Source organism: Pelodiscus sinensis, chromosome 1 (assembly GCF_052426305.1).
Source record: "Pelodiscus sinensis isolate ZL-2025 chromosome 1, ASM5242630v1, whole genome shotgun sequence".
NCBI classification, from domain to species: domain Eukaryota; kingdom Metazoa; phylum Chordata; order Testudines; family Trionychidae; genus Pelodiscus; species Pelodiscus sinensis.
Window position 1 is genome coordinate 99,446,813 of NC_143052.1, and position 25,418 is coordinate 99,472,230.

At 43.5% G+C, this 25,418-nt stretch overlaps 1 protein-coding gene across 2 annotated transcripts in view; it reads left to right on the plus strand.

The window, feature by feature from the left end:
* The first annotated feature begins 4,832 nt into the window (after positions 1-4,832).
* Positions 4,833-25,418, plus strand: part of APPL2 (adaptor protein, phosphotyrosine interacting with PH domain and leucine zipper 2) — a 62,382-nt gene continuing 41,796 nt past the window's right edge. The window contains exons 1-3 of one of the 2 annotated variants that reach the window (XM_075938590.2): positions 4,833-5,176; positions 13,699-13,797; positions 24,814-24,873. In XM_075938590.2, the coding sequence (XP_075794705.1) occupies positions 5,123-5,176; positions 13,699-13,797; positions 24,814-24,873 (213 nt within the window). In that variant the 5' untranslated portion in view covers positions 4,833-5,122. The remainder of the gene's footprint in view (positions 5,177-13,698; positions 13,798-24,813; positions 24,874-25,418) is intronic. The other variant, XM_075938601.2, reaches the window with a different exon arrangement.

Genomic DNA, 25,418 nt, shown 5'->3' on the forward strand with positions numbered 1-25,418 from the left:
TTTCAAAAGTGATTTAGGTCTTGGGAACTAAACTTTTAACAACATAGTGAGACTTGGATTTCTAAGGGCTAGATAAAAATCCCTGATTTCAGTGGATGTAAGACATCTATCCTACTTATAGCCCTGTGGCACCTTATGCAGTATCTACACCTCAGTGTTATTTCGGAATAACTGATGTTATTCCAAAATAACAAACAGTGTGTCTACACTGCAAGCCATTATTCTGAAATAATGTCGAGATGGAGAACATCTTACTACAACACCTGTAACCCTCATTTTATGAAGAGTAAGGGAAGTCGAAGGAAGAGTGTTCTTCCTTCGACTTCCTGCAGCATAGACAGTGCCAAAAGCCGAATTAAGCTATTTCAACTTCAGCTACGCAATTGATGTAGCTGAAGTTGTGTAGCTTAATTCGACTTTAGCCCTGCTGTGTAGGCATACCCTTAGAGATTAACAAAAATATATAGAATCATGAACTTTCATGGGTAAAACACACTTCATCAGATGCGTTGGATTGGAAATAACAGAAACCAAGATTTATATATGATTAATTATATACAGGGCTCGACAAATTATACAATCTACTTGCCTGTGGCGAGTAGATTGTAACCCGGAAGAGCTGGGTTCCGGCGAACTGCGCATGCGCAGAATGATCTGCACATGTGCAGATCGCTGGACAGCACGGCTGGTGAGCAGGGCTCGCCGCAGTTCGGTGAGCCCTGATTATATACAAATAATCTTGGTTTTTGTTATTTCCACTCCAACTCATCTGATGAAGTGAGTTTTACCCTTGAAAGTCATGATTCTACGTAATTTTGTTAGTCTCTAAGGTGCCGTAGGACTACTTGTTCTTTTTAAAGTTAGGGTATGTCTACACTGCATTCCTCTTTTGAGAGAGGAATGCAAATGCAGCTGAGTGAAATTGCAAATGAAGCACGGATTTGAATTTCCCGTGCTTCATTTGCATAATCGCAGACCGCCGCTTTTCTGAAATAGCGTCTTTCGAGAAAACAAACATGGTCCCCGTGGGGTCATTTCGAGAAAAAACCCTTCAACTTCAATTTATGAGTTTTATAGTTTTACGTAGGGACTGTCCAGTTTGGCCAGTGTATATGGCAAAGGGGCATTGCTGGCACATGATTGCATATATTACATTGGTAGATGTGCAGGTGAATGAGTCTGTAATGGTGTGGCTGATGTGGTTAGGTCCTGTGATGGTGTGGCTGGACAGTCCCTACATAAAAGAATAAACGGACACAAGTCAGATATCAGGAACAGCAATACACAAAAACCTGTAGGAGAACACTTCAATCTCCCTGGACACACAGTAGCAGATTTAAAAGTAGCCATCCTGCAACAAAAAATTTTTAAAACAGACTTCAAAGAGAAACTGCAAAGCTACAATTCATCTGCAAATTTGATACTATCAATTTAGGATTCAACAAAGACTATGAATGGCTAGCCAACTAGCCAACTACAAAAGCAGTTTCTCCTCTCTTGGTATTCACATCTCCACATCAGCTGCTAGAAGTGGGCCTCATCCTCCCTGACTGAATTGACCTCGTTATCTCTAACCTTACTCTTGATTGGAACTCTTTTCTTATGCCTGTATATTTATATCTGCCTCTGGAATTTCCACTACATGCATCTGATGAAGTGGGTCTTTACCTATGAAAGCTTATGCTCCAATAAATCTGTTAGTCTATAACGTGCCACAGGACTTCTTGTTGTTCTTGCATGTAAGAAGTACACAAAACAATGAGAAGGTTAATAAGCACTCCGCTTACCCCGTCTCATTATATAAAAACAAGATAACATTCAATTAAATTGAAAGGAAGCAAAATAAAAAATAATACAAGGAATTCTATGTTTTAAACATTGTTAACTATGGAACTCATCGCAACAGTATGCCATTGATTGAAAGTGTTTAACAGAATTTAAAAAAGCATTAGACGTTTATGTGGGCAAAAGAAACTCCACCCATTTCATAAAAGAAAATATTAAGAGTGACAAACTCTCATGCTTTAGGGACTAAGCTAACTGTCTAAATTCCTCTGTGCATACACCATTCCCTCCTAACTTGTTATTATTTAGACACTTACATTCTCCTCTGAAATATTTGGTAGTGGCCTCTTCAGAAACAGGATATTGGAATAGATGAACCACTGGTGTGATCCAATAGGCCAATTTAAGCTCTTTGGGGCAGACAGGTGAATTTGGATGTCTCAATTTTGGGGGCTCAACTTGAGACACTTAAATATAATTCACAGCGAGTTTGCGACTGCTACAGCAGCTTTGAATGATTGTGTAACTTTCCTTTATGGTGCTTTTAAGTTTATGTCAACCACGGTCAGAGCTCTGCAGCTTAAATATTGAGGGGTTTTGATTTTCAAAAGCACTGAGCATCCTCAGAAAGACAGAAGACTTTAAAGTGACTTGAGTTGAGCACGCAAATATTAAGACACCAAAATCACTAGTCTCAACAATTTAGGTCTTTCTGACGAAAAAGGTTCTACTTTTGCTATTATTTTGCAGTTTTTATTTTTTACGTGAAAATATTTACTTTAACCTTTACTACAGCTGAAGGTGAAGCTACTCCATTCATTAAGTTGGATGAACTTTGCTACCCACAGTTATGCACATCCTAAATACTTTGGGTCCTCTTTGCATAGAACTAGCAAAACCAGTCAGACCAACCAGGTGTGGTGCCGTGCTGAAAATATGATTATAGGTTTCCAAACTTGAATCATTAACTAAACAAAGCCACCAAGAAAAACAGGTGAGCCCTCAAAGGTTGTGCTCTTGATTGCATAGCAGATGGGATGCAAAACCACAGGTGTTAGTTTGCTGTGGAAAGTATTTCAGAATACTTTGTTGTTTAATCACTCCACCATATGCAAAATCATGAGGAAAAAGAAGTGGGCAATTACTGGAGGAAGAAAGTGGCCTGCAAGACACAGTTAAGAAATCATCCACAAATATCCTGAACCTAATTTAAGAGGTCTGGCTCCTCTGTCATACCATGGAGTTTGGGTTTCAAATGACCTTTTAAAAAGGTTGTAAGAAAAAGAAAAAAAGCCAAGACTCCAAGATAAATGGAGACAGACTCTATCACAGGATAGCATGACAGATTCAGAAGTGCTCATGGATTCCTAAGCTTAATATCCAATTAACACCTTATTTAATATTTCTGTCTTCTGCAAAGAAGTTTTGTTCACAAGTTACTACACCATCTGTATGATCTCTGTAACACAATTAATATTTAAACCCCTGTTCTTTTTGCTTTCTCCTGATGGGAATGTGTTGACTCAGCCTCTTATACTCGATATTTGTGAAAGACTAGTTGACTATCTTTGCTGTGCAGGACTCTTTCCTGAGGCAGGCAAAGTGAAGCCAACAAGACAATCCAGTTTGTTGATTTTAATTAAAGAACTGGAACAGAGAGTCCAACTTCAGTGCTGGCAGAACAAAGGCATGCCAAGGCAGATTTGGCACATTGGTTTAAAGCAATGTTTCTGAAAGTGTACCGCAGAAACATTTTCAGAAACACTTTAACTGGCTGCCCCGGTTTGTTTATGAACTGACGCCATGGCCATGGAGTCGTGCAGGTCTCATTGGCTGTTTCATTCTTTGCACCCAAGAGGAGCCGCGGGAAGTGGTGGCCCAGCCTACACCACTTCCCGCGGCTCCCGTTGGCTGCAAAGGACGAAACGGAGCCAATGGGAGCCGCAAGGCTCCGTGGTCATGGTACACTTTCAGAAACACTGGTTTAAAGAACCATATCACAAGCTTCAGAAGCAATACCATTTAACATCAGATCAACATAAATTCCAAGGGGATATAACTCAGCCAGAAGTACTGTTCCTGATGACTCTCTGTCAAACTCGGTTAACGTTAACCATTTTTCAGCCGATTTACAAAATTTTCCATATGGCACCTGCTTATATTTTAGCAGTTATCTTGTTTGCATTTTAAGGTGCCTACAATGTTTTAAGAAAAAACAAAGCAGAAAAATTAAAAGGGATTTAGATGCAACAAGTGGACATTAAGATTGACATGAGTAAAGTTAGGCCAAATCTAAGCAGTTTTGAAATTTCCACCCTGGATGTACTTTAAAAAAGTGAGTTACACCATAACTACATGAAGAGGGTGGAAACTTCTCTGTGGGGATAGAGCCATATCATTTTAGATGCAATTTTTACCTTCCTTGATGTTTTCTGTTTGATCAATGTATATAGTTCCCCTAGACTCTAACTCTAAGGCCATTCTTTTTACAGAAAGCGGCGAGGAGTCCTGTGGCACCTTATAGACTAACTGCAGTGTAGGAGCATAAGCTTTCGTGGGCAAAGACCCACTTCGTCAGATGCATGTAGTGACGAAGAGGCCTTTTTAAAGAGGCTGCTGATTCTGAATGCCTCAGTTACTGATCTGGAAACAGCTTGGCCCAATGAGAAATACAACTGTTCAGCACCTTTAGCCTTGTCCACCTCCACGGTTTATGGAACGTTCAAATGTGGAATGTAGACAACCCACGTACATTTTCAAATACTCCAGGTTCAAAAATGTGTTCTGGTTTGTCTGGGATGAAGAACTCAGCATGTGCCCGCATTTCGCTCCGCTTTGCATCCCCTCACGTTTCTTGTCGCAAATGCTTCCCGCCGGACGGGGAGAGGGCAGACGAAAGAAGCAACGTCATGTAAGACACACCCCAGCTTTTTAAGCGTCCTGTGAATCATTGCCCCGGGTGGGGTCCCTCCTCTTGGCCACTCGCTCGAGTCTCCCTCCCGCCGGGCTTGGGGAGGCTGGGAGAGAGTTTCGCAAGCGCCGCGCCGCTCTGCAAAGAGTTAAGGCAGGCGGGCAGGAAACCAGCAGCAGCCACACTTCCTGCGAGGGGCTCTGCCCGGCTGTCGCTCTTCCTCGTGACTCGCTTCCTTTCGGCCCGAGGAACTGGGCGGCGCTGCTGCGGTGTTTACCTGGCTCCAGCGCACGGCAGCCTCCCTCCCTGCCTCCTCCGCGCGCGGCGAGGGCGCACAAGCCCCAGCGCTCCGCAGCAGCCCAGCCGCACGGGCCAGGCCGTCCTGCAGCAGCAGCAGCAGCGGCGGCGGGGGGGGGGGTTTCCAACATGCCCGCTGTGGACAAGCTCCTGCTGGAAGAGGCTTTGCAAGACAGCCCGCAGGTACCGTGCCCGGCTTCCGGCGGCTCCGGGGAGTCCCCGGTGCTGCGCCCCGGTTCCCGGGCCCGTGCCCAGCAAGGTTTTCACTCGCGCCGCGGGGATACCCTAGCAGCCCCCCTCGTGCTTCGCAGGGCTCATCCCCGTGACGCACCTGCATTTCCAGCTGAGGGGAGGCAACGCGGGATTTAGCAGGGCTCCGCAACACAAGAGGGGTGGGAAGGGTTAAACCTCCAGCCTCCCCAGGGGCACAATCCAAGCTGGTGATACTGGGCAGTGACGAGAAGCTGAGCAAGGGTAACACGTAGGTTAGTGCGGTGGTACCTTGAGCTTCTGCAGCGGGTTTCATCTGCCCATCAGGGCGCATGAGAGAGGTGGGCGAGTATGCCACCGTTTTACACTTTGGGAAACTGAGGCACGGTAGGGGTGAGTTAAGTGGTTTTCATTGGCTTAGGTGAAGAGTATCCTTTTGCTGTGGGCTGGGGAAGTAGCCGCCCCAGGAATAGGCAGAGCAGAGTCTCAAAGTGGAGAAAATAGGTCACTTGTCACAGTGGGGCAGGAGAGAAGGGGAGAGTTTCATAGACAGTCTGGGAGAGGTTGGCACCAAGGAGGATTGAGACAAGGGTGCCCTCTCTTGTCTGTCAAACTGTCCACTCCCTTTCGCATTCCATGTGGGGAGGGCAAAGCGTCAGCCTTTGATGTGTCTTACCTGTGCAGGTGCTCGAGGTGTATGTGTAGTTTGCCAGCCTGCTGTCACATTCCCTAGCTCAGTGATTCTCAACCTTTCCAGACTGCTGTGCTCCTTTCAGGAGTTGGATTTGTCTTACAACTTTCACCTCATTTAAAACTACTTGCTTACAAAATAAGACATAAACATTCAAAAGTGTCGCAGAAGGCTAGCACAAAAAATTGCTCACTTTCGCGTTACCATATAATTATAACCTAAATTAATTGGAATATAAATATTGTACTCACATTTCAGTGTATAGTACGTAGAGCAGTATAAACAAGTCATTGTATGAAATTTTAGGTTGTACTGACTTTGCTAGAATTTTTTATTTAGCCTGTTGTAAAATTAGGTGAATACCTAGATTTGTTGATGTACCTGTGAAAGACTTCTGTGTATCCGCAGAAGTACACCTACCCCTGGACAAGAACCATTGCCCTAGCTCTACTGACTAGACTTGTGAGAGACTGCGATAATACTGGGACAAAATACTGAACTTTATACAACTGAGAAGGACACCAGGGCAATCCCTGAAATCAGGGATGTTCCTCGGTTTTAGGGACAAATTTGCGAATGGATTCATATCACTAAATCCAGACTGTTAGTGCCCTCTTCCACTTCCATCTCCAAGAATTTCCTTGTATTAGATGAGAGCCCTTTCTGTCTACAATGCCCTAGACCAAACTATGCTGGGGCAGTCAGTGCTGTATCTCTATTGGAAAAGTGAACCATGGACCCGGGGAATGCTCCACACAGAGGAGAGGCTGGCAGATGACCTGTATTTATGGTCAGGGGGAGAGATGGACATGAAGGAAGGGGCCCTGAGAGTTGTATGGGGAGGAACAAAGCAGGCAAAAAGAGTGGGAAGCAGAACATTGGGGAAAACGGAGATGCTACAGGCACAGGGGAAAAAAGGGAAAGGTCTGGGAAACAGCAGTCAGAGAGGGGCTTTGCCAAGGGATGGGAAGAGGGGCATTTGTAGGAAGAGGATGTACATGTGTGGAGGCAAGATGAAGAAAGAGAGTGACACTGAGGGAGGGAAGAAAGAAGAACAGGGGTGAGCCAGAATTAGGAGAAGTCAAATCCTAGATCCATAGCAAGGAGAAGCAGTAGTCTTGGGAGGGTGAACCTACTGAAACTCTGCAATGCCATTCTGCCACCTCTAAATTGACTGGTTCTGAACCAGCAGGAGGAAGGAAATCAGTCCTGGGAGGAATCACACTCTCCTTCCTTTTCATCCAGGGGCACCCTACAATTTACTGAACTACACTAGATTTATTTTCAATTTGTATAAATTTTTCGCGTTTACTGAAGATTTATTACTTAACTAACAAAGTGACCTGGCATTGCTCGAGTCCTTATGGATGGACTCATGGCAGAGGTTTGGAGATGTGGGAGGTGCAGGAGTGACGGCAGGGGCTTGGAGATGTGGGGGGCTCAGGGCAGAAGGCTGGGTGTGCATGTGGAGGTGCAGGAGTCAGGATGTGAGGAGGGGCTTGGGGCAGAGGTCTGGGGGGTACAGCACTCAGAGTTGGGGATAAGGAGGGGCTCAGAACAGGGAGTGTGTGGAGGCTCATGGAGGCAGTAGGGATGCAGGAGTCAGGAAAGAGGCTTAGGAGGTATGGGAGAGTACAAGGGGGTCTCAGGGCAGGGGCGGCCACTGGCTTCTCCCTGGGGTGGCAAGAGGGGGGCCAACCCAGAGTATCTGGTGGCTTCTCTCCAGGTCAGCCCGGGACGGGGGGGTGGGAGCACAACCTGGACAGTGGCCTCTCCCCAGGGTTAGCCTTGAGCGAGGTAGCAGCCAATCTCTTTCCATTTGATGGGAAACGATCACATTCCACACACGCCCATTGTCCTGGCACAACCAAATCCTGGCTTTAAGTTATGATAAGAGGAAGTTGCATACCAAATTTTTACTGTTTAGGAGGTGTTGAACAAACAGACTCACAGACAGATAGGTGAACAGACACACAAACTTTCTCAAATATATAGTAAATAGTTGTGGTGTTTACTTCTCCAATGCTCAATGCAAATGTTAATCGTGAAGAAATTTATACAGCCACTCAGTAAGCTCATTTTCGGGCTTCATCTACAGCAGTGGTTCTCAAACTTTTTGGGCTCTCGAGCCCTTTACATGTGTACAAATTTACGTGGAGCCCCAATGGTCCACTGATTGAATGTGTTGTACCTATCGATGTTTCCAGTTTGTCAACCTTGCAGAGCCCCTGGAGATGTCTTGTGGAGCACAGTTTGAGAAACACTGATCTACAGCATCTCATGTGATTAAAAATTTAATAAAAACGGAAAGCAGCCACATTACTTACTGATTAGGGTTTGTAAATCTTCTTAGTTCATCATAGCCTGACACAAAGTAGTTTAACCCTTCCTTTGCACGGGGTAGAAATATGGAAGAGGCATAATATCTGATAGAGGCAGCAAGGAGTGGGGAATCAACTAGTCGACTGGACTATGCAATAATCATTTGCTTATCTGATAGTTGAGTAGTCCTTAACATCCTTAGTCTGTTACTCTGCTGATAAGTATGGGGTCCCTGCTATAAGTTATCCTGGTATACATCCGTTCTGCGCTAGAATCATTGATGCTTGTGGGAACTGATGCATTGTAAGTCCTCCCATTCCTGGCACTTAAAGAGCACCCCCCAAAAAATTGTGCAAATGGAAGTCAGCCGTAGGAAAAAGATTTCCTGCTTTAAGTTGTTTCACTATAAGTCCGAGGTTTTTTTGGAACATATTTTGGACGTATAGCAAGGACAGCCTGATGCTTGTATAGTAATTTTCAGAAATGTGAGGGGAGAAAAAAATTGGTATAAAACAATTCCTTTCTGACAAGATGCAAAGAGAATTAGTCATAAGCAGGGCTCGACAAATCATGTAATCTACTCGCTCGTGGCGAGTAGATTATAAGCCGGAATAGGCGGCGCCACGCAATCTGCGCATGCACAGCTTGCAGAACCACGCGGCTGGTGAGTGGGGCTTGCCGTCGCTTGGCGAACCCTAGTCATAAGTTATTGATAAGGTTTACAAAGCTCATTTTCTTTCTCCCTTTTTTAACCAAGAGTATTGTAATTACAGGCAGTCCCCGACTTACACAGATCCGACTTACGTAGGATCCGCACTTACGAACGGGGCTTTTCTCGCCCTGGAGCTCACGGGCGGCGGGTCGCCACCCGTGTCCTCCGGGGCGAGAAAAGCTTCTCCCGGTCTTCCTGGTCTGCTGGGGGGGGGGGGTCCAGCAAAGCCGCTGGACCACCCCCAGCAGACCAGGGACACCCGAGCAAAGCCGCCGCCTGGGCGGCTTTGCTCGTTTGCCCGGGAACAAAGTCGCCCAGGCAGTGGGACTCCCGCCGCCTGGGCAGCTTTGCTCCTGTCCCCCTGGTCTGCTGGGGGGGTCCAGCAAAGCTGCTGGACCCCCCCCCCCAGCAGACCAGGGACACCCGAGCAAAGCTGCCGCCCGGGCAGCTTTGCTCGGGTGTCCCTGGTCTGCTGGGGGGGTCCAGCGGCTTTGCTGGACCCCCCCAGCAGACCAGGGGGACCGGGAGCAAAGCCGCGGAGCACACCCGCAGCGGGACAGCCCAGGCGCGCCTGGGCTGTCCCGCTGCGGACATGCTCCAAGGCTTTGCTCCCCTTCTCCCTGGTCAGCAGACCAGGGAGACGGAGCAAAGCCTTGGAGGATGTGGGCAGTCCCGCCACCCGCGTCTCCCTGGTCTGCTGGGGGGGGGGGGGGGGGCAGCTAGTGCCCCCCCAGCAGACCAGGCTTTTCTTGCCTACGCCTGGGACAGAGCAGCTGGGGTGCTGCTGGGTTGCTCCAGTAGCGCCGCTCCTTGGCGCTACTGTACTAACCCGGCAGCACCCCAGCTGCTCTGCCCCAGGCGTCCTGATTCAGCTGCTGCTGGTCAGTTTCAGCAGTGGCTGACTTGGGGACGCCTGGGGCAGAGCAGGTGGGGTGCTGCTGGGTTGCTCCAGTAGCGCCGAGGAGCGGCGCTACTGGAGCAACCCAGCAGCACCCCACCTGCTCTGCCCCAGGCGTCCCCAAATCAGCCGCTGCTGAAACTGACCAGCGGCTGACTACAGGAAGCCCGAGGCAGAGTTGCTCTGCCCCAGGCTTCCTGTAATCAGCCGCTGATCAGTTTCAGCAGCAGCTGACTTGGGGACGCCTGGGTTTCTTAAGTTGAATCTGTATGTAAGTTAGAACTGGCGTCCAGATTCTGCCGCTGTTGAAACTGATCAGTTTCAGCAGCGGCTGACGCCAGTTCCGACTTACATACAGATTCAACTTAAGAACAAACCTACAGTCCCTATCTTGTACGTAACCCCGGGACTGCCTGTATATCTTCATTGGTCCCAAAGCTCAATGCAAAAAAGCCCCTCATGAATGCATTCCATTTAATGTGTTTGAGCAAATTAGGAGACAGACTCACCCAAGCAGCCATGCTGAAATCAACAGAGTTACTCTTGTCAAGGCTGGGTTTGGCCCCATGTTTTCAGCAGGAAGGGTGATGGCATGATTAATGAAGTCTCCACAGAAACGTGAAAAGGTTATGTTTGGATTACCATGGTTCACTTCTGCAGTGTTATATTGTATGCAAGAATTTGACAAAACAGCAACAAGTAAATTATACATCTGTTTATTGCTAGCTACACTGGCCTAAAATAGTGATTTTTTTTTTCTTTTAAAGAATCATAATAAAGATTTTGAGTCCTAATATATACAAACTATTTGGATCATTTATAGAGTTTATTATTCTTTATCAAAAGTGCTAATAGCTGAGGCCAAGATTCAGTAAATAAATAATTAGGTGCCTAAAATTAAGAAACAACTCCATATTTAGACATCTGAATAAATAAAGCTGGGATTTTTCAAGGCGACTATACTAAATGCAATAGCATATAGGTATCTAGTTGCCATCTGTGTGCTGTCTTATATAAATATACACTTAGGAGCCTAATTTTAGGTTTCTATTTTTTGAAAATATTTTATCTGAGAAGTTTGTTGCTTAACATTTCTCATAATTCTGTTGCTTTATCCTTTAATCATGATCTTTTGTTTACTTTGTCTTGTACAATCAGTCTTTTGCCACAGCACAGTATAACAATGTTCAGTGTTAGGTGAAGGAAAAAATGGGCTATCGTGAACAGAAGTTTTAAATGATCAAAACTCTATTCAGTGATTGCAACAACTTAAAATTCAAGTGTTTTTGCAAATTAATGTATTTCAGTTATTAAAATCCAGGTAGGGGTCCTGTCTTGGAAAATCTCTCAACATGGGGCTTTATTGAAAGGAAATTCGGCATGTCAAGGGCTTGCAGGATCAGGCCCGATATAGCCTTTTTATTGGTGTGTTTTGAATTCTGGCCCTGTTTGATTTGGATGTGCTCTTGTTTTTAGGAAAACAATATTTTGCACTCCAAGTGCTCCTTTTTATGCCACAATCTTAAAGTTCTTTCCAGATGCACATTATCCTCTCACCCACCAATGTTTCTAAGACAGGTAGTAATGTGCTCATTTAACATTAGTAAACTGTGGTGTTGAGATACATTGATTAAGGATATTAAATTGCGGTTGTCTGACTAATCGTGTAGTCAATACAATTTGTATCGACTATACAATTAGTTGATAAGGGCTGTTTTGCTGAGCTGCAGCAGGGGTAGCTCCAGGAGCTGGCTCTGGAAGCCCCTCGCACTGCGGCTCTTCATTTTAAATGTAGTAAGAGCTATCGGGCTCTTACTACATTTAAAATGCAGAGGTGCAGCATCTCGGACCAGTGTGAGCCAGGAGTGCTCAGTCCCATCTCGCGCTGAGTCCAGCAGCCTCTGTTCATGGAGGCCAGCCCTGTCCACCATGAACAGGGGCTGCTCTGGCAGCAAGGGGTAGAGGAAAGCAAGTAGTCAATATTCCACTCAACTACCCAATGATAAGCTTATGCTTATCAGGTAGTCGACTACTTGCTAAGATCCCTAATAGTGATTTACCCAAGGTAAGCCTGTACAGCAGTGCAGAGTCTACAATAGGACTTTGTTACCCACTTTAATTACTAGTCCACATGACTTCATAGCTGTAAGTAGGTACTTCTCAGCGTAGATGAAATCAGGCATTGTCTTAGTCCAACAATCTCAGGAGAGGTGGTTTGAATCTCTCAGAAGTGATGTATAATCTCTGCTTGGGGATTTGCAAAGAAAAGTAAATGTCTCGGAGAAGCAAGACATCTTCCCAAATAGTAATGCTTCTGAACAGCCTTCCTAAGACTGTAGAGTAAATTCCCACAGTTAGTACCAAGATACTTCCTGCACTTTTGAGATGCCTAAAAGAGGACAAATAAAACATTGTCTAGATGTCAGACCCAATATTATATGGCTATTACTTAAGACAGTGTTTCTCAAACTGTGCTCCGCGGAGCCCCATGGTTCCGCGAAACATCTCCAGGGGCTCCGCGAGGTTGACCAACTTGAAACATTGATAAGTACAACACATACAATCAGTGGACTGCTGGGGCACTGCATAAATTTTTATGCATGTAAAGGGCTCCAGAGCCCAAAAAGTTTGCAAACTGCTGACTTAAGAATTTACGTTAGAGTTTATGGCAGACTGATGGAACTAATGCAAAATAATTGAGCTGTTCAGATGGGAAGACCTTTCCATTTAGGATCAAACAGATTGGATTTGCCAGTTAGGACATTTTGAATTTCCAAGGTGCAGAATGTCTTAGAGATACTGCCAAAGTTGCACTGCCGGTCCAGCATTTTATCTCCCCTTGTATTGTCCTGATCTATTAAATTCACTTGCTCAGCACTAATCCCTGGCCTTGATTTCCCCCTTATAACATAGTACTGCAACGATGTAGTTTGCTGTCCTTGGCAGTTCTGCTGAAACAAACCAAGTGGCTGCATTTCTCCAAGAAAACACAAGTTATGTTTTCCACTCTGCTCCTCTACTCACAAGAACAAAGCAGAATGTCAGTGAAGACATGCTGACATGGACATGAAGCACTAAGGGCTTGTTTACACTGGCAAGTTACTGAGCTGTAACTTTCTTGCTCGGGGGTGTGAAAAAACAGCTCCCCTGCACAGCAAGCTACAGAGCCGTAAGGCATCAGCGTGGATAGTGCTTCAGCAGTGGGAGCTACTCCCCTTATGGAGGTGGTTTACATAGAGCACTGAGAGAGCTCTCTCCCAGAGCTCTTGCCATGACCACGCTGCCGTGTTAAAGTGCTGCTGCGGTAGCACTTTAAACTGTAATGTATAGACAGAGCCTAAGTGTACCTGTATGCTTTGTTGTCACAAACCAACTTGGTGCTGTTGGATCTAATTTTGAGTCTGTTTTGGCAGCGTTCCTTTCAAGAATTGTTCAACACAGACGCCTCCTGAGATGGCATGATGGAGGATCATTTGTTTTTATTACAGGAGGTGTTGTAAGAGTAGAGAAATTAAACTAGGGTTGGTGTTTTGACCATAAGTTCTTGGCATGGTTTTGATGACTGTAATCAGCAAGAGCAGTTTCAGGATTTGTAACATTCCTGACTCGATTGGAAAGAGCGTCTACTAATAAGAACAAGAATGTGGCTGTGTTTAATCAGGAGGTCTCTGCCAATGCTTTCAGTGTAAATGTTTAGTCACAACACTTATTTGTGCATCAGTTTACCAATCTCATTATAGTGATCAATTGTTATGGCTTTTATTGTTGGATAAAAGGAGCTATGTACTGTATATTCAGTCTTATTATTGCTGAGTGATTTGTTTTGCTAAATAGCTTTTTAATATTTCCTTTTTCTTTTTCTTTTATTAAAGACTCGCTCCTTGCTTAGTGTATTTGAAGAAGATGCAGGGACCCTTACAGAATATACAAATCAGTTGCTTCAGGCAATGCAACGGGTCTACGGAGCTCAGGTAATCTTTCATTTGTGTTGAAATTGCATCGACTATTCGATTAGCCAAATAATCAAAATTTTACATCCCTAGTCTAAATCCCCTTTAAAAATTAGTTTCAGGCAGATAAGTTATTTATATGCTTTTGAAAAATGTATCCTAAATCCCACTGACTTGCAGTGAAATGTAAGCTTTTCTGCACAGGGAGTTTTTCTGGAATAGTTGTTCCCGATTAACTCAGTGTGGTCTGGTTTACACTAATGGGGAAAGTTGACTTAAGATGCACAACCCCAGCTATGTTAATTACGTAGCTGGAGTCAAAGTAGCTTAAATAGCATTTTGGAGCCATCCACGCAGTGGGAGGTCTATGGGAGCACATGCTCCTGTCGACTTCCCTTACAGCAGTACTACTGGTATCAACGGGAGCACCCTCTCAGTTTGATTTAGCAGGTCTAATGAAGCCCTGTCTGAGCAGTCTTATTCCAGAATAAGTGTTTTATTCTGAATTAGCTGATTCCATTGAATTCCTTGGATTAGTTTGAGCCACTGAAATAAACTAATTTGGAGTAACGCATTCATGTTTCAGAATAAGAGCGTCTACCCATGTAATTAATATGGAATAATTAATCTAGTTTAAATTAATATCCTACTTCATTCTAGGTCTGTTTTTGTGTGTAGACAAGTCTTTAGGCTCCCAGGTGCCTAAGGGAAAGATTTGAAAAAGTATTTAAGCACCTAAAGGTGCAGATAGACATTTAGTGGGATTTTCAGAAGTGCTTAGTTGCCTAACTAAGTTAGATGCTTTTGAAAATTTCACTAGGCACCTTTCTGCATCTTTAGGTACCTAAATAAATATCTTTGAAAAAATGGCCATAAACTCCTTTTGAAAATGACTCCTAAATTATATAGGCACTTTTCAAACTGTACCCCCTTGGTCCTTATTTAGGTACCTTTATTGGGGGCCTAAGTATAGATTTAGATACATAATTTTAAGCAATCAAATTTAAAAAATCCCCACCCTAATGTTCTGAACAGGAAACAGAGTCCACATCTTGGGCCCAAACCTGCAACACTCCACTCACACAAGAAGTCCCTTTCACCATAATGGGACTATGCAGGTGAGTAAGGCCTGCTTGAATCAGAAGGGGCTGGCAGGATCAGCCATCTTATCCTATATCTTTTCTTAAACTTAAGTGACTCTGTATTCAAATTAATACTCAGAATATTTAAAGGAGGGGAAAAAAGGGTCCATCATACAGGGGAAAAACAACCTGAAAGTTCTTTGATTCTTGTCCCAGGTGAGGCAGAGATCATGCAAGAGGCGAGGAGAAGACGGAATAGAGTGGCTTGGCCTATTGCTGGGAGACTCACTCCAAATCCTTGAACGTATTTAAGTGCCTAACTCCCATTGATTTCTAAATATCTTTGAGGATCTGGGTCTGAGCTTCTGTTTCGTCTCTCACTGGTGTAAATCAATAAATCATTGTAATCAGTGACATTACACAGTTGTAGGAGAATGAAGAACCAGGCCCAAAGTGTACACACTGGGGGTATGTCTACACTACCACCCTAGTTCGAACTAGGGTGGTTAATGTAGGCATCCGAAGTTGCAAATGAAGCCCAGGATTTAAATATCCCGGGCTTCATTTGCATCTTGCCGGGCGCCGCCATTTTTAAAGCCCCGGTAGTTCGGACTCCGTGCCCGCGGCTACACGCGACATGGAGTAGGTAGTTCGGATTAGGCTGTCTATTCTGAACTACCGGTACACCTCATTCCGCGAGGAGTAACGGTAGTTCGGAATAGGAAGCCTAATCCGAACTACCTACTCCGTGCTGCGTGTAGCCACGGGCACGGAGTCCGAACTACTGGGGCTTTAAAAATGGCGGCGCCCGGCAAGATGCAAATGAAGCCCGGGATATTTAAATCCCGGGCTTCATTTGCAACTTCGGATGCCTACATTAACCACCCTAGTTCGAACGAGGGTGGTAGTGTAGACATACCCTTGGAGGGGCTGTATTGTTCGGTATCAGAATGCTGTATGGGGGAGGAGAAGGTAGAAGCACAGAATAAGCCCATTGAATTGTGAGGCTCCATCTGTTGCGGATTGTGACTTGTGAAACTTGCTGTCTTTAGTGAGATGCATTTCTTTTCCTTTCCTGTTTTCTATCTTCTCTATTTCTTGCTTCCCCATGATCTTTCCCCTTGTCTCTGTTCCACCGCACACTCCCATCTATGCTTTGCTGTATTACTGAGTCTCCTACTCCTTGCCAGACCTATTTCTCCCTTCCTCCTAGACCACTCTTTCCTCGTGCTTCTCGCATTAGCTGTTCTGGACTCTGAGGTTTCATAAGTTACTATAGGTCAGACCTCCCTTGTCTGGCACCCTCGGGACCTGAGTTGCCCCAAACAATGGAGTTTGCTGGATGAGGGGAGGTCAAGAGGCTTCCTACCTGGCTGTAGGCTCTGCTGCTGGGTGGGGCTGTGCTCCCTGCTGCCTCCAGCCCTCCACTATGTCATGGCCAGGGCTTTGTGTCGTCCTCACCCCCCCCCCCCCCCACTGTGCCAGCCCTGGACAGGGGCCGGCCTCGCTGCCTCCAGCCCTGCTTGGGACTGCTCCTCTACCCCCATGGTGCTGGCCTGGGCTGTGTGCCCAGCTGACTCCAGCCCCAGCTGGGACTGCGTTCCTGAATTGCACCAGCCCTAACTGAGGCTGTGCTTTCTACTGCACCAGCCCCAACCGGGGCTACACTCCTGGACCCCATCTCCGCTACCTCCAGCCCTGGCTGGGGCTGAGCTCCTTGCCACCAGCCCCGGCCAGGGCTTGCTCTCCACCACGCTGGCCCTGCTGGGTCTGGGCTCCCCACCGCCATCTCATGCCAGGCTGTGCTTCAGAACCTGGCCAGCCAGGACTTTCTGGTCCAGCAATGTTCATAGTCCCGGATTTTAGAGATTCAACCTGAACTTATTTTGAGTGTCTGACTTGGGAAATCTCATTTTCGGAGGGTACGTACTGACCGCTTTTTGCATATCAGGCTTCTTTAGGGAATCAGAAATTGGGAACCCAAAATCACTAGTAAGAAAAGTCAGGTCCTAGTTGTTAATGTTAGAAGTATTATGAATGAAAATGTCCTACTACTAGCTGCTTTCAGTATTGCTTCTTGCATTGATCTCATGTGAGCAGCATTGCTAATGATGTCTTAGGGGCCAGTGTGCTGTCCTGGAGGAATAAATATTCTATGACATCAGATTGGATTTGTGGGTGCAGGGCCCAGAAATGCAGTTTCAAATGAACTCAGTGGCTAGAAAAAACTTTTAATATTCAGAATATCATACTGTCTGTGTGAGAGACAAGCCAAATAAAATAGCTAGTTTTGCACAATTTTGCTGTAAATCTTGTATTTACATGTAATATTAAAGAATGCATGTCAGTTTATATAGATCCTGATTCTTTTTTAAAATGAAAGTATTGTATTATGGCTGAGAATTTCAAAGCTACATACAACATTTGGAAGCTGATTCTCGTTAATTGTAAGGGCAATTGAGCACTGAAAATATCAGCCTAAACTTTTAAGGAAGCTCTTTTGAACCACACCTCTGGTTGTAAAATTAATGATTTTCCTTGCCTCAGTGGGGAAGGCGTATAGGGGGAATAGTGACTTGTAAGTATATTTAGATTCTGCACAACTGAGGAATTCTTAATAGGAACATGAACATACAAGAGATATCACTGACAGAGTCCCGACACATTAGCAATCCTCATCATTAGCATTCTCTTTGGAATCAAATAAATAATAAAGTTCATAATATTAATTTCTGTCCATGTTGGGTCCAAACACACTTGAGCAATTTTTTTCATTAGAATACATTTTGGTTTGATCTCACTGATAACCCACTCAGAAGTACTAGCAGTCCTGTTCTTCTGAGGGAATATGAAATAGAAGAATAAGCACAAAAGTAGGGAGCCTTCAGTTCTGAACCTGGCTTTTCCAATCATTTGCCTTAGGCAAATCAGTTCCCCTTTGCTTTAGTTTTCTTGTCAGTAAAATAAGGATTACACTTACCTGCTTTCCAAGAATATTGCAAATCCGCGTTTAAACAGCTCTTAAGGTTGCTTCACTCGGCGCTGTGGAAGTCAAAGACAAAACTGCAGTGAGTTTTGCCAACCGCAGATATTGAAGAATTGGGAGTTAGGCCTGCCAAAAGCGCAAGATTGTTGTTGTTTTCTTAAGTTGGGATTTTTTTTTTTTAATTAAGAATTCATGTTTTCTTTGGTCCCAATCTCTAAGGGTATTGTGGATCTAGGCCTTTTATTTGCATTGTGAGATTTGAGCTTTCATGGTGCATGTGGGTCATATTTTCTGTCTTTGCTCCAGGAGTATGAGGGATAGAAATTTAGAGGCAGCACTGTGGAGTGGTAGGGGGCTCCTCAGGAGTGGGGCCAGAGTGCACTGGCTGCCAGCCCCCTCCCTCCCTTCTGGGACTATAGAATAGTTGAGTAACTGATAAAGAATTCATGAGATTAATTGACTATTCAATTAACCAATATTTAACATCCCTAATACTAACACTGTTTGTAGCAGCTGGGGGCAAGGGAAGGAAGAGAACCAGAAAGAAGTAAACTAATGCTGCCTTTAGTAGCATAGAAAGAAAATATTTTTGTGCAAAGGTCCTGAGGATTGGCTAAGTGATACCAAGAAAAGTGAGAGTACTGAGTATCAATTACAGTACCACCTCAGAGTTACAAACATCTCGGAAACGGAGGTTGTTCGTAACTATGACATGTTTGTAATTGTGTACAAAACATTCTGGTTATTCTTTGAGAAGTTTACAACTAAACATTGACATAATGCAGCTTTGAAACTTCACTGTGCAGGAAAAAATGCTACTTTCCCTTTGTTACATTTAACACAATACTGTACTGTGCTTGTGGGGTTTGGGGTTTTTTGTTGTTGTTGTTGTTGTTCTGTACTGCTGCCTGATGGTGTTCTTCTGGTTCCAAATGAGATGTGTGGTTTACTGGTCATTTTGTAACTCTAGTGTTTTGTTACTCTGAGATTCTACAGTAGATAATTTGGATCTACCTAAGGTTGTTTTAGTGTGTTCTTTAAAGTAGTTTCATTCTACTGCCCTACCCCCGAAATTAATTAATCCTTATTTTTGTGCTCAGCGATGCCCCTTTTTTGATCTAAGACCATCCCTTGGTTTCAGAAAGCCTGTAGAGCCCTTTGGAGTCCATAGGAGTCTTTTAATTTAATTCAAAACTCTTAGGATCTATGAATGAAATTCCAGCACTTTGGGAACATGGATTTTCTTATTTATTATTTCCAATCCCAAACATCCAAAATTCATGAGTCAGGCTTTACAAAATCATGAGATTGGATTAAAATAATACTAATTTATTTTTAAAAATAATATAGTACATGTTGGGTTCCTTTTATTTTCTTTCTGGTCTTTGAGCTTTGTGGGTGCACATTGGTGGTATTTTCAAGCTTTTCTCTGTAACAGCGAGGGCTAGAAACTTTTCTGCTTTCTGTGAAAGTTGAGATTCTCTTACAACAATGTGTGGCTTTAAATCAAATACCAGATGTCATGAGACCTGCAATAAAACTAGTGGAGTTGGCAACACTAATTTTGTAAAGTACCATGCTTGTTTATAATGCTGTATTGATCCTAAGTGTGCATTGTTTACATGAGGGGCACTGCCTGTGATATGTATTCTCCATATGTAAATAAGAAAGTTAAAGGTAAACAGGATTTAAGAGCAAGATGAATGTTGTATTTACAGTGCCATGGAACTCCATTTAAATATTGCTGATCAGCTTTGGAATTGTTACCAGGCCTAGAAACAAGTATATGTCTCTGATTGTGGAATAGAATTTGGAGATCTGAATGCTACAGAGAGGAAAACACATTCTAAACATTCAGCAGATGGGCTGTAGCTGCTGTCGCTGTTTTACAGAAGAGCCTTGACTTGCATCTTTTCTCTTCCTATCCGATTATTCTTCAACAAGCCACTCCTTGCTTGTGAGGATTGAACAGGCCATTGTGGATCAGCTACACAGGGAAAGCTATAAAATAGCCAGATCCTGTGAGCTGCTCATCCCTCTGAAGACTAGGGGATCTCAGCATCCTCTAGCATTGGAATCTTAATTTCTGAAGCATTCTCCCTGCAATGTTGTATCATTACAAGAGTAGCATTTTCCTGACTGCCAGACAGCTTAGTGCTTCAGAAAGAGGCGATAAAAGCTGGGCAAAATACGAGCCTCAAATTGATTTTGAACTGAGCCTGGCTTTAATGTTGGATACTTTCCATGATCCCAGAAGAAGGAAAATCCTTGTGGACACACACACCGCAGTCCTTCCTCTCCCAATCTGTGAACAATTAAGTATGACAAAAGCATACCAGTTAGAACGTTATTGCACATCGTTGTGCGTACAGGTTGTGTATGTCTCTATTTCCCCCCTTGTATCTGCCATTGATATGCAAAGTAGTTTTTTGCATTACTGTTTTGAAAATTCTGTCCTTAAGCTCAAAAAGTAGCTTTACTGAAAGATTCATCATGCTGGGGCTAGACAAGATGAGATGCCTCCATGCCTTTAAAGCTAATTGTATAGCTTGGTTAAATCCTTCATAGGCATTTTTATCTGGAATCATGTAGATAATTATATATAATTATCCACTATTGAATAATTAGGGTTAATACCCATTTTAATTAAATCTGACTGATGTTTTTACCACATAACTCATTTAGAAAGAAAAGGTGCTCAGAAATGATGGAGTCTAGCTCACAAATCACATGTGAATGAATGCTTTTGAGTTTTCAGTAAAAACTGGAAGGAGGAAGAACCTATTCTTGCATCAGTATGTCAGACAATAATAAAAATTAGACTCACATCAGAAGCCCAGATATGAACACTCTGACACTTTGGGAAGTTCAGATCTGAAAATTAATGGATGGGAAATTTGCCATTGACTTGAATGCAACTGGAATTAGGTGCAAAGTTGACTGAAGTGTTGAAACCACTCATAGGACAGTCCCTTTTTCATGTATGCATGGTAAAGAGAATTCAGATGCATAGCATTGTCGTCTTTATCACATCCATGTAATGTGATGCTGGTAGATCTTTGATAAGATTTTTCCAGTACAGCTCTGAGTGCTTGCTAGCTGAGCTCAAAACTAAATGAAATAATCCATGCATTATCATCACTGCTTAATTAGTACTCACTTCTGTCCAGACCTTCCTTTCTCCCAATAAACATTTGTTCATGATTTCCCTGGGGATTGTTCTCCCCTCCTCTATAAAATCAGCTAATGAAAATACATGTGCTTTGTGTGTATAGCACTAAAGAAAATTAATTTTGCCTTCACTTAGATTTATCAGGCTGCTCAGGCTTTCAGAATGTTTTCTAGTCAGTAATCAGTCTTTACTGGCTTGCCTACTACAGAAGTGTTTGATTAACTCTGAAATTTCAGAAGGAGTTGTGTGGTATTGTGACAGAAATTAATTTGAACAGTTAGACAGAATTTTATAATAGTCCTTATTTTGCTTTGCGCCATGTATGCGGTATTTGTGTATACATTTATACACAAATAGCGTTTGCTGTTCAACTTGCTTGCCACGTTATTTTTAGCCAGTTCAGCATAATAGCAATGCATGTTTGTGTATTCTAGGGAGACATATATGGAATCAAATTAATAACTGCTAAAATGGATTCCAGGGGTTTCATGTGTCTGTAAATACAGACAATGCAAACAACAACATTTAAACCTTTCAGCTTAATAATGGTAGTGAGAGAGGAAGGGTACACAAGGCAGTGCCAGAGAGAAACTTGACTGAGAACAAATTGGAGGAGGATTATGCTGGAGTTGCCCAAATAAAGTATTTTTAACTAAGCAATATTACCACATAAAGTGTTTTGCCTGCTTCTTATCCCTTGATAATATGATGGCATTTATACCTGTCTGATTAACTTGATTTGTGTACTAATGTTTTCTGTTTCTTTGTTGGAAATGTCATAATTAAAATTGTATACCCAGAATAGGGCCACAGTCTGTCAGCTATAGGGATGCATGCACATGTGTGTGGAAACTAAACACTAGCAATCCTAGTTGGATTCACATGTACAGCGCCAAAGCTGTAGAAGTATTCTCTGTAATCTGATAGGTTGATGCTCACATTAGTGCACACAACCAACCCTAAGGCTTATGCACCATTGAAAACACTATCTGCTGGCTTCAATGGAATTTCAGTGTGTGGAGGCCTCGTGCCTGCTGTCCCCTAGTGTAAATTTTAGTTCACCCCACCTGTTCTTTCTATTTCTTTCGAGAGTATGAATACTCCCTATGGGACCTGTATAAAACTGACCAGGCAATGGTAGTCAAACCAGGGTACCACGCTCTGTGAGCCTTGTTTATGCCCCAGAAGAACACCTCTCTGCCTTCATTGCTCTAATCACTTAGGACCTGTGAAAAACCATCTTCTTAATATTCTAAGGGGCCAGAACTAGGAGAGCCAACTTCACATTCACATCGTTAACTCAGGTCATCTGAAGAAGTGGGCTGTGCCCACGAAAGCTCATGATACCATGTGCATGTTTTGTTAGTCTATAAAGTGCTACCAGATCTTTTGTTGTTTAAGTTTATAGATACCCTCGTCAGACAGAATTTGGCCTTTGTTTTCTTTTCCGATGGCTGACCATGACTTCACCTCTCTTCCTGCCCTGCAAAGAGTGGCTCTGCAGAAGAGTTAAGATACTACACGGGTCCATGTAAAAGCTATTTTTAGAGTCTTTCACTCAGATTCTGTCCTACACCAAGATATGCATGTACAGAAGGACAGAAAAAGCTGTCAGGGAATAGGTGTGTCTACACTAGCTATTGCCCATAGGTGTAAGTTAGAAGCTTAGAGGCTGCTCTGACTTGCACAGATTAGTTTGTTTCGCTCCCTCCCCCATTGTTTATAATAAATCTGAATCTAAAAAAGAAATAATTCAGAGGAGTGATACTTGGAGAAAGGAGGGACCTAGCAAGGACCCAATTCCCCAGTGTGTTACACCAGTTTTATGGCAACAAAACAAACCAGGCCTATATGGCTAGTGATAAGCTTCTGCGATTGGAATCTTCAGTCTCTCTCTTACATATCTCAGGAGAAATTCTGCTCTTGTTTACACAGATATGTAGATTAACTCTACTGCTTTCACTGAACTTGCTTCCTCTTCTGCCTTCCCCCATCACTAGGTTTCCGATACCAAAAGGAGAATCCTGAGGGCAAATAGCGTGAGGGTGTTTCATGCTCACATTTACCTGTTGATGCTGCGAGTAACATGGGATTGAGGGAGCTTTATATTGTTTTTGCAGTACCATTTAAATGCTATTTGTAGTTAAGATCTCTGTGAGAACAGCCCTGATGCTAGAGTGGCTTTCAGCTAAACTTCTATATTATGGTTATTAGCAATAAGTATTTATATTCTGGTAACTCTCAAAGGCCCCAATTGGAATTGGGAACCTGTAGAGCTGGGTGCTGTACAAACACATGAGAAACAGGGTTTGCAACCTAAAGACATACATAGTTTCTGTGAGTGAGAAGGAGTATTGGTGAGAAATCCTTGAGGTTGTGGTGCAAAAGTGTCTGGCTTCAGTCTGCAACAGGAGCACTGCAGATCATAAATTGCTAGTAGTACCGAAATAATGGTGGTGCTTCAGACTGGCCAGTGCCTAAACAAGTTCCCCTCTTTGGCTTAGATTGATTTGACCTGTTCTAGTGCTGTTTTTCCAACCTTCTCATTTTTCTTTCCTAGTTCTTTCCCATTAATTGGATCCTCCTCTGGACTGCAGATTGCAAGTGGGAAGGTGTAACTTGTGATTTCTTTAATGTTAAGTGCACTCTGTGGGAAGGCATAATTTGTGACCTTTTCCGTGTACATGGTCAGAGTTATTCCCAGCCTAGCCATGTGTCAGCAAAACACTTATACTTTTTTTATTTCTGAAGTTGGGCCCAGACTCGCAACCCATCTATTATTCATGCAAGTAATTAAGTTTACACATATTAATAGTTCCACTGCCCTTTTGGGATTGCTCTGAGCATTGCTCTGCATGCAGTTTGGTACAGTTGCCACAGTTTTAAGCCTGCATATAGTGATACCAGTTCAACCCCTTGGGTGGAAGCAGTGATATGTGTATAACCTGTATATTGTCGCTACTTATTCCAGTGAATTTAGGCAAGTAAGTTGTATTAGTAAAAGGCATATTTAAACTGATATAACTGCCCATGCTAGAGGCTGTGCCAATGTAATGATTTCTAGGGATGTAAAATCCCATTTAATTAGTTAACCGGTTAAACATTGTGTTTAACCAGTTAACCAATTAAATGAGGGACTGGTGGGGGCTGCTCTGGCCGGGCTGGAGTACCCCCGCCTCATGCAGCAGGCCCCAAGGTGCTGCTCCAGCTCTCCCTGGTTAACTGTAGCGAGTGAGCATCACCTGTTAAGAGTGATGCTTACCAGTTAACCATTCACATCCCTAATTATTTAAGTGGGGAAAAAAAATCATACTTTTGGTCAAAGTGATACCAAAATTGAGTGCAGACTAAGCCTCATTCACACCAACTGGCTGTGGGTCCTGTCCATTGGTGTAGTGCTTTGAGATTTCTCATGTAAACACAGAGTTAAGTATGTGCTTGAGTAATTGCGGAATCAGAGCCACATGGCGCACCTCCGCTGCTTGCAGGATCCAAGCTGTGTGGCTATCAAATTGCAGTGTAGATGTTTGGGCTCAGGCTGGAGCCTGAGCTCTGAGACACTATAGGTGATAGGGCCTCCAAACCCAGACATCTGTGCTGTCTGACCCAGTTCTAAAAATGGATTTTTTTAAATCGAAGTAGAGACATGTGCCTGTAGACTTGGAAATCACTTGCAGTCTGAGTATATTCCCATCCTGTTTGTGGCCTCTAAGCACTACCAATCAGTAATACATTAGTAACAACGGTAACCCTAAATATATTTGTTAGTTCCACTAAACTGCCTTTTTGTTTTCTAGAATGAAATGCGTCTAGCCACACAGCAACTTTCCAAGCAGCTTCTTGCATATGAAAAGCAGGTAATGGCTAGTGATGTTTCTGCAAGGGTAACTCTCTCTTAACATTTAGCTGATTATATGGTACATATGAAAAATCTATTCAGTGGGTAGGATTTTCAGAATGGCTCATCAGTGGCCTAACTCGACTTCTACTGAAGCCATTGGGGAAAATCATCTGTTGTCTTCAATGGGAGCAGCACTGAGCCCTTTTGAAAATTCTATCCAAAATGTTTGCATTAGTAAATTCATGATAATGCAGAGCAGCCTGTTCTTGATATGATCATTCCTTTTAAATAAATCTGATGTTGTTCCTTTAGGTAAGGAAATTCAAATATAAAGGCATGTATGAATAATTACGGGTTGAACCTCTCTTGTCCAGCGCCCTCAGGACCTGACCAGTTCTGAATCAGAGAATTTGCCAAAACACAAGAGGTCAATATTGTCTAGCAGCATTGCCAACACTTCTACTGCTTGCTGGGCTCTTAGAAGACATTTAGGGGTAAATTAGAGCTAAGTAACAGCACAGAACACTGAAATGGCTGTAACCAAACATTGAGGTACTGTGG